The 9,056-nt window shown below is 34.3% G+C and overlaps 1 protein-coding gene across 2 annotated transcripts in view; it reads right to left on the bottom strand.

Moving 5' to 3' along the window:
* LOC107670022 (zinc transporter ZIP4-like) overlaps positions 1-9,056 on the bottom strand; it is a 34,461-nt gene that overhangs the window by 9,484 nt on the left and 15,921 nt on the right. For both annotated transcript variants that reach the window (XM_016462487.1, XM_016462486.1), the window contains 5 exons: positions 3,988-4,016; positions 2,803-2,961; positions 2,182-2,277; positions 1,442-1,496; positions 590-742 (listed from right to left, as the gene is read on the bottom strand). In XM_016462487.1, the coding sequence (XP_016317973.1) occupies positions 590-742; positions 1,442-1,496; positions 2,182-2,277; positions 2,803-2,961; positions 3,988-4,016 (492 nt within the window). The remainder of the gene's footprint in view (positions 1-589; positions 743-1,441; positions 1,497-2,181; positions 2,278-2,802; positions 2,962-3,987; positions 4,017-9,056) is intronic.

Genomic DNA, 9,056 nt, shown 5'->3' with positions numbered 1-9,056 from the left:
ATGTCAAATAAAATAAATAAATGACACAGTTTAAATAAAGTAAAAATCAGCAAACAATGTAGAACCAATTAAATAAGAAACAAATGTTTAAAAAAAACTTCCAAAACCACCTTAGATAAACGACAAAAGTCAACAGGCTTTTCAAAATCCAAAATATTGCCAAACAGGCGCTTTTGCATCTAGTTTCGAAACTAAATCATCTGTGATCGTCTTGTCTGTCTCACCTCGCCTCACTCTTCGTGTCAGTCAGCTCGACTCGCTCTCCTCACTGGAGAAATTAAATCTGATCTGTGTGATGCGACTATCGTTCGGCTGCAACTATCGTTTCGGCGACTATCGTTTCGGCTGCATTGAGTAGCTGCGTTCAGTTTTTAATTGTAGTGTCTGTTCTTTTACTGAACTAAATGAATTTTATTACTATAAAAAATCTAAACGACGGTGGGGGTCGGTAACGCGGTGGGCAAGTGACGTAACCGGTGTTGCGGCTTAACACCGGTATCACCGTCAGCACCGTCTATCGTGGCAAGCCTAGTTCTTAATGCATTTTTAATAGCTAGATTAGAGTTTCTCTCAAACAGACATATCTCACCTAACTCATGTGGCAGCTCATGACACAAAACGGCCAGTGATGTCGCCAGTCCTGAACGCCACGACACGGAGAACGCAGCGCCCATGGCCAGACCGTCTGCAAAGTTATGAACGCCGTCACCGATGGTGATCATATACGGCAGCAGACGCTTCTCTGAGGGGCATGAGAAAGATACACACTCAAAATCATAAATGACGTTATTCAACTACAAAAATCACCCGCGGATGAAACTCAAAATAATTCAGCAAAATGAAAATGAAGACTATAATAGGACAGAGAGTTAAGATTTCTAAAATGTTAAATATTTTTATTTTGCATTTTAGAATACATTTTTTTCACCATTTAAATTTTATAATTTAATTTACTTTAATTTTATATTTTTGTAATAGATATATAATATAAATGACATAACATATAATAATAATTTAATCATTTTTTACAATTTAAATGTAACTAATAATACATTTATTTTTTTAAATGAAAATCTATCTTGTCACAAAAATAAAAAGCTCTCTCTGTATGTATACTGTGTATATAAATACACACCACAAACTTTTGAACAGAGCTTTTGAAACAAAAAACATAAAAATACAAACAAATTTAAAATACTCATAAGAAAACTATAATAGTACCTCAATAATACTAAAATAATACTGGTATATATGCATACAAATATGACAGCAGACACCTTTTACACCATCAGTGCAAAGTTTACTTTACTAACAGGTCATTTTACTCTCTTAAATGTGTCATGTTACACCACAAACATGTTATGAACTCTAATAGGCGTGTAATTATTTGCAGTCATGGCTCAGATGTGTCTAACACAGACCGCTGACAGCATTCACTGACCTCGTGTGCTGCTAGACGGCTCCAGGATGGACTTCTCATTGTTTTGCTCGTCCACCTAAAATCAGTACAAACTGACAGCATTACAAAACTGATGATTACAGAGGAAGTCTGAGATGAATTCAGTGATATTTCTGCACTGATAAACTCTGAATTTGATTGTAAAAAAAAAAAAAAAGACATGAAAAAATGATACCCAATGCATGATTGCAATAAAAAAATTATTCTACTCAGTATTTTTGTCTTGTTTTTTTCAGTACAAATATCTACATATATATATAAATACGATTGAAATTGTGAAAACAATTCTGAATTTAATGGTCAAAATTATCAGAAAAATCAGACATGTTATGGACAAAAACTATACACACTGCAAAAAAGAACAAGAAAAAAAAAAGAAATAATAGATGAGAAAAATCCCAAAGTCCACCTGTGAAACTTTTCTTGTCCAAATAGGACTAAAGCTAACCTAACCTAGAAAACTAGGTAAAATTAGGTAAATATTAATTCACTAATTAAACAATGAACACCAACATTTCTGATTCACATGACAATAAACTCTCAGACTATTGTCTGTAAATCCTGAAATTACCTCAAATTTCCAACAATTATTTTCTGGGTTTGTGAAATATGATTTCACCCGGCCTCCTCAGGGAACAGTAGTTCTGTCCATTTTTGTGTAGTGATTTGTAACATAATAACTTCTTATTTGGCCCACGTTCACACAAAGACGACTTTCTCACCAGCTCCTCCTGTGAGGTGGAGTTATTGTTTTGCTGGGTTCTCTTGCTCTGGAACATCTGCAGAACTTTGCTGTGGTCACAGTGATGAGGCTCAGACTGCCGGAGCAAACAGACAACAGTGGTCATTTACAACAAAGAAAGACCCTTCAAGGCAAACCAGCTCATCTGGTGGCCATTTCTCCACTTCTTATTATGTTTTAAGGCAATACATACAGACAAAACCATTCGGGTATCATGCACTGGTCAGCTATGAGATTTTGGGGTATTTTGTTTCTATAATTTCAGATGTCTTATTTCAGACTAGTGGAAAGAAACATCCAAAATACACTTATAAATGTTTATGACCATTTATCTATTTGTGTCTGTAGATTTCAATTACAGTACATATCTTTAAAGGCTGTTTTGTTTTTTCTCCTGCAGTACTTACATACACCAAACTTTACCGTTTGATTCCTATCTATATTCTGAAGGTTTTAATAGAGAATTTTGTGCATATATCATTTGTCTGATTTCTTACATTTTATTCATAAAAATATGGCTGTTGACAGTGTTTTCTGATTGAACTTTTCTGATAAATTTATTACATCTGCAAAATTAAACAAGAAATTTGACGTCACCCACTCCATTATGATGATGACCATGTCGAGTGATGATAGCGAAGATGGCTTCCATCAGATAGAAGACATAGATGCCCCCAATGACCACCAGGAGTTTGTAAACATAGTCGAGGTTCTCCTCCTCATGACTGTGTCCTTCTTCATGTCCATGAAGACCTAAGAACTACTCATACACAATCAGTCACAAAGCAATGAAATCTAAAGGAACAGTTCACCCAAAAATGAAAATGGGCTTAAAATCTACTCACCCTCAAGCCATCCAAGATGTAGGTGAGATTGTTTAGATTCTATTATGCTATTTTTAGGGTTCCTAATTTTGTTTTGGGAATCTCGTACAGTAGGTTTACATGTATGCGAGGTCAAAAAACGCTTTCATTTTCTAATAGTGTGCATTTAATATCACCTCATTTTCCAACGATTCTCAAATAATTTGTTCGAAGCAGTTCTAAGATTCAGTCTCTCTAAACCCCTCCTTCCTGTGAGCCTACTCTGCTCTGATTGGTCAGAAATCCCAGTCTGTTGTGATTGGTCTACCGCTTTGGGGTTGTATTGCTCTTATTTTTAACCACTGATTCTTTGCAGCCTCACCTTTCGGAAGTGAAAATAAAACGAATGAACTTCCACAGTGTAGGACGCAGCGTCTTTTCGACATGTTTACCACACAAACAAACAACAGTGTTTGAAAGCAGGTGAGCCAATGTAGAACATAGCATTCATTATGCAAATGCATTACCCCGTGACATGTAGCCATCACGGAAGTGGGATTCGAATTACTGACGACTCGTTTATGCTGATTCTTTCTTTTGGGAGACAATAACTTGATTTATTTTGCACTTTCGGGTTTACACCTTTGCAAATCGTTTACATTCACATACAGCTACATTACACACTGCTGTAATGATGGATTTGTTTCTTACACGCAGGCTTCGACTTTGATAGATTGGAGTGGTGTGGATTATTGTGATATTTTTATCAGCTGTTTGCACTCTCATTCTGACGGCATCCATTCACTGCAGAGGATCCACTGGTGAACAAGTGATGTAATGCTACATTTCTCCAAATCTGTTCCGATGCAAACTCATTTTGGATGGAACAAGGGTGAGTAAATTTTCAGCAAATTTACTCTTACTTTTCTGTTTATTTCCATTTAAATGAAGACATTTTTGAGTCTTTTTTGCTGGCTGCTCACCATAGGAAGCAGATGCAGAAGAGCGTCACCTGTGAGGGATCCTACAGCCAGACTGATGCAGAACTGGATGCACATCTGAAACACTTGCGTGCACCTGGAGAACAGCAGCACCACGATCCCAAACATGGCCATCAGACAGATGATTATGTTGGCGAGAGTGGCATATCCATATCCTGGGCACAAAGGGCTTATTCAGTGATTGTATAAAGAGATCACTATGTCACAGGTATGCCGTCGTTCAGACTGGTTTTTGTAAACAGTTACAGGTCATTCAGATGGAATCTGGTTTAAGCCGGAAAATGGTGCCAGCTTTGTTCTTCTCCAGGAAGAAATAACTAAAATAATCAGTCACAGTGTTTAAAAATACTCTTTGTTCTGCTGAGGTTAAGAGATTGATTCCAGCTAGAACTAAATATTGTGGGAGAACCAGAAAAGCCAGCAGTCATGTATCATTGTTGTATAATGTGTCATGTTTCTTATACGCAAACTAAATGTAAGTGATCATCTAAATTTTCACTATCATTGACAAGTGCATACAATAAAAAAACTCAAAGTTTCTAGTTGTAGTATTTTTATAAGGTTTTTAAGCTTTTTAAGATATTATACTACCGTTCAAAAGTTTGGGGTCAGTAAGATTTTTTAAATGTTTTTGAAAGAAGTCTCTTATGCTCACCAAGGCTGCATTTAATACAGTAATACTGTGAAATATTATTTTTAATTAAAATACCTGTTTTCTATTTGAATATATTTTAACATAATTTATTTCAAGCTGTATTTTCAGCATCATTACTCCAGTCTTCAGTGTCACACGATCGATCAGAAATCACTCTAATATGCTGATTTGCTGATCAAGAAACATTTTTTTATTATTATTATCAATGCTGAAAACAGTTGTGCTACTTCATATTTTTGCTGAAACCATTAGACATTTTTTTCAGGATTCTTTGATCAATAGAAAGGTCTAGAGCAGCATTTTTTTTAAATAGAAATCTTTTGTAACATTATAAATGTCTTTACTGTCATTTTTACAAGTCTAACTATGCTATGCAACTCAGACTAATTGTTCAGTGATGGTCTAATGGTGTAAACAGAGGTCACTCACTCTCAGCGGTGCTCAGAGAATCAGGGGTCATGTGGGTGAAAGTGATCTCAGAACAGCCTCCACTGAGGATCTGCTGAATCAGAGCAGGACTGAGCTGTGTGAACTGATCTCTGGTCAGCAATGAAGAGTTCAGCTGGTAGATCCTCAGAAGGTCTTCAGCACTAAAACACATCTGCAGGCAAAGCAACCAGAAACAACCTAAGACATGCATATATTAACAATTTAAACATTGCATATATTAAAATATATTTTTTTGTCTTCAGTCACTTTCATTGCTCTGACAAGCATGCATGCATGCATTAGTGTGCACTATTATTAGTTGCATGAATGTCAAATGACAGGCTTTAGTAAGGGTATTGGGAACTCTACATCATGATTAAAAATAAACATATGTACTGCTTAATTTCACTCTACGGACAGCTTGCATGGTCTCAGATTGTCACAACATCCATCAAGACATCTAAACATCACTTATTAATGTTGATATGTGATGTACAAGCCTCAAAATAATTTATTGCCCAGCTGAATGATTGTCCACTTCATCAAACTCCATATGATTTGATTTCTGCAGCATGCATTGATTTCTCATGATGCCCCGAGCAAACATTGCTGTATCTTACCGTGTCCCAGCTGCTGTTGTTATGGTGATCGTCCTGATGACTTTGTATGCGGGTTGGTCCACTGCGGTGGGATTCATCATCAATGTGGGCATCATCATGGTCGTGTTCATCTCTGCCCAGGTTTAGCGTCTTCAGAAGCTCTTCAAAATCTGAGTAACAATGTGATCATTAAAAATAGAATACAAACGTTCAGCTTTAAACCGAATACTGTTCTTAAATGCTTAAAAGCACTTCAGGAAATCTACAGAACATAAACAAGTATTAAAAACATAAAGCTGCAGCCAGAAGAACCTTTTTAAGTTGCATATTAACTGGTTGTGCTAGAAAAGCCAAGGTTATGCATTCGATTCCCAGTCCAGATGCATGAACTGATAAAAGTTTTACTCTGAATGCTTAGAATAAAGCATCTGCCAAATGCATAAATATATTATAAATAAAGAACAAAGATGCCTACACTGAAAAAATGATTTTCTTACTTAAATTCACTTAAATTATTTACTTAAGAAGCAAACTGACTTAAGATTAAGTGCTGTTTCCTGAACAATTTATCAAAAGTAAGTGAGTTTGTGCATAAAACAAGAAAAAATATCTGTCAGTGTGGTCAGAAAAATAAACCTGCATCAAATAAAAATCAATGTTATTTTTCTTATCAGATATTGTTCTTGTTTTAAGATTAAACTCACTTAATTTTGATATTCTTTCAGAAAACAAGACCTGATTGACTTAAGCCAGTTTCCATTTAAATGTATTTCGATTTAAGTATGTTTAGATATTTGTAATGGAAAACTAGACAAAAATACTAAATAAGAAAATATATATTTTTTAGAATATTTAAAATCTAAAACTATAAAAAAAAAGGTCACAAATTTTAACTTTAACTGAAATAAAATATAAAAAACTACAAATATAAAAATAAAAACTAATTCAAAATATTAATAAAAACTATAATATTATATAAATGATACTAAAATAACACTGGACCTGAGTATTAAAAATTCCTTTGGTAACACTTTACAATAAGGTTCATAAGTTGACATTAGTTAACTACTTTAATTAACATGAACTAAGCATGAACAATACTTTTACAGCATTTATTAATCTTAGTTAATGTTAATTTCAACATTTACTAAAGCATTATTAAAATCAAAGGTTGTGCTTGTTAACATTAGTTAATGCACTGCGAATTAACATGAACTAACAAATAAACGACTTTATTTTCATGAACTAACATTAACAAAGATTAATAAATACTGTAATAAATGTATTGTTCATGTTAGTTAATACATTAACTAACATTAACTAATGGAACCTTATTGTAAAGTGTTACCATTACTTTCATTGGTGTGACATTATTTATTCAGGTTGATTCTGTCACATTAAAACACATTTTTACTTGAATATTTTACTAAAATAAAACCAAATTCAACAACATGAAATGCATTTAAGGTTAATGTAACATCATCAGGATTATCAAACAGTCATACCATGAAGTGTAAGATTATCAGAGGCAAAATGGCTGAAGATGTAATCCAGAAAGAACTCTTGCTCAGGAAGTGATCTCATACAGTCTCCACGCAAAGCATGATAGAGGATGTTTCCGAAAACAGCATCCAGCTCTACGTGATGATCATCGCTCTCTTCCAGGATGTCTTTTAGTGAAAGACAGGTCTGAACATGTGGACAAACAAATGACAGATGTGTCTTAATGACCATGTTACTTATACATAGAATGATTAGCACTTTTAGTTTAACCCTACATTGCGGTTACTGACCTCATGTGTGACTGGCTGATAGTATTTTTCCATCTCATCAAACAGCTGCTCCAAACCCTCATATTCTGTGGCACTGATCTCATTATGACTGCTGGTGGTGTTGTCATGGCCTAAGATCATTTGGATGAAGTGATGGGTCTCCTCAACCCAGCGGCCCTCCTGTACGGCCCCGCAGGTCTCTAGCGGAGCGCTCAGGAACAGACAGCATCCAGGGGCCATCGTGAAGAAATCCTCCATCTGTAGCCCCTGTGAGCTGCTGTAATTACTCAACAACTGGTGCAGATGTTCAACAGACAGGCACTGTATACAGGAGAGAAAGAGAGCGATTTCCAGATTTCTGTGTATGAAATATGAAGGAGTCTAATATATCTTAAGTTAAGCAAAACTGGAACACATTTGCAGTTAAAGCTTGTGTGCCAAATTGGCTTTCAAAAATGTGAAACATACTTCTTGTGATGAAGAAGTCATGAGATGTTACATAAAATGTGCTTAGCTGGTAGAGACAAATCTTAATGATTCTTAAAAAGGTTTAATTTTCTTTAAAAAATAAATAAATAAATAAAAACAATTTCTTAACAAAAACTATTTTTATTTTCTGAGGTAAAATATGAGCTGGACATGTTCTTGGCACAATGCATGAGATATTCTCTTCATAACAGAACTATAACATGTAATATAATGTCAATTTTTCATTTTTTATTGACAAAAACATGTAGGCACTACCTGGAGACTGTAAAAAAGAAAGAAAATCACATTAAAAGTCTGAAATTCAGGAAAAATAAATGTTGGAATAAGAAGTTTGGAAAAATCTTTTAGTATTTTTTTTTTAATGTATTATTTGTTTTGTTTTCAACATTTTTATTGTTATTAATATTTGGCAAACTTTTGTCCAGAATCAGTATAATGCAAACAACATGCCAACATTCAGGAGGCCATTTTTATTTCTACGTGACAAACAAAAAAAAAAAAAGGCACTGCCTGGAGACTGTAAAAAAAGAAAGAAAAATCACATTAAAAGTCTGAAATTCAGGAAAATTAAATGTTGGTATTAGAACTTTGGAAAAATCTTTTAGAATTTGTTTAATGTATTATTTTTAATTTTTGTTTTCAAAATTGTAATTAATAATATTTTGCGAACTTTTGTCCAAAATCAGTATAATGCAAACAACATAACATTCAGGAGGCCATTGTTTATTTCTATGTGACAACAAAATCAGTAGACCCTCGCTGCTGTATGTCATTAAAACAATTTTTTCTTCTTTTTTATTAACAGGTCTTAAATACATATATATATATATATATATATATATATACATACTCACCCACCATGGTTCCCGCGCCGGAACCTGTAGAAGATTTTTATTAATCCAAATAGGAATTGATCAAGTATAATCAAGGCGAATCTAGCCATTAATATATCCAGTTATACTTCCATTATAATCCCATATGCCTGTGTGTAAAAACATGCCTACGTGGCAGAAAGTACAGACCTCAGATGAGAAACATCTGGAAAAAACATAAGTGGGGGCTTTCTTTAACATAACAAGACTAGAGAGGGGGGCTTTCTCTCTAGAG

Source organism: Sinocyclocheilus anshuiensis, unplaced genomic scaffold (assembly GCF_001515605.1).
Source record: "Sinocyclocheilus anshuiensis isolate Anshui unplaced genomic scaffold, SAMN03320099.WGS_v1.1 scaffold160, whole genome shotgun sequence".
In the NCBI taxonomy this organism is placed as follows: domain Eukaryota; kingdom Metazoa; phylum Chordata; class Actinopteri; order Cypriniformes; family Cyprinidae; genus Sinocyclocheilus; species Sinocyclocheilus anshuiensis.
Note: the sequence above shows the minus strand (reverse complement) of the source record. Positions and strands in the feature narration are given on the sequence as shown.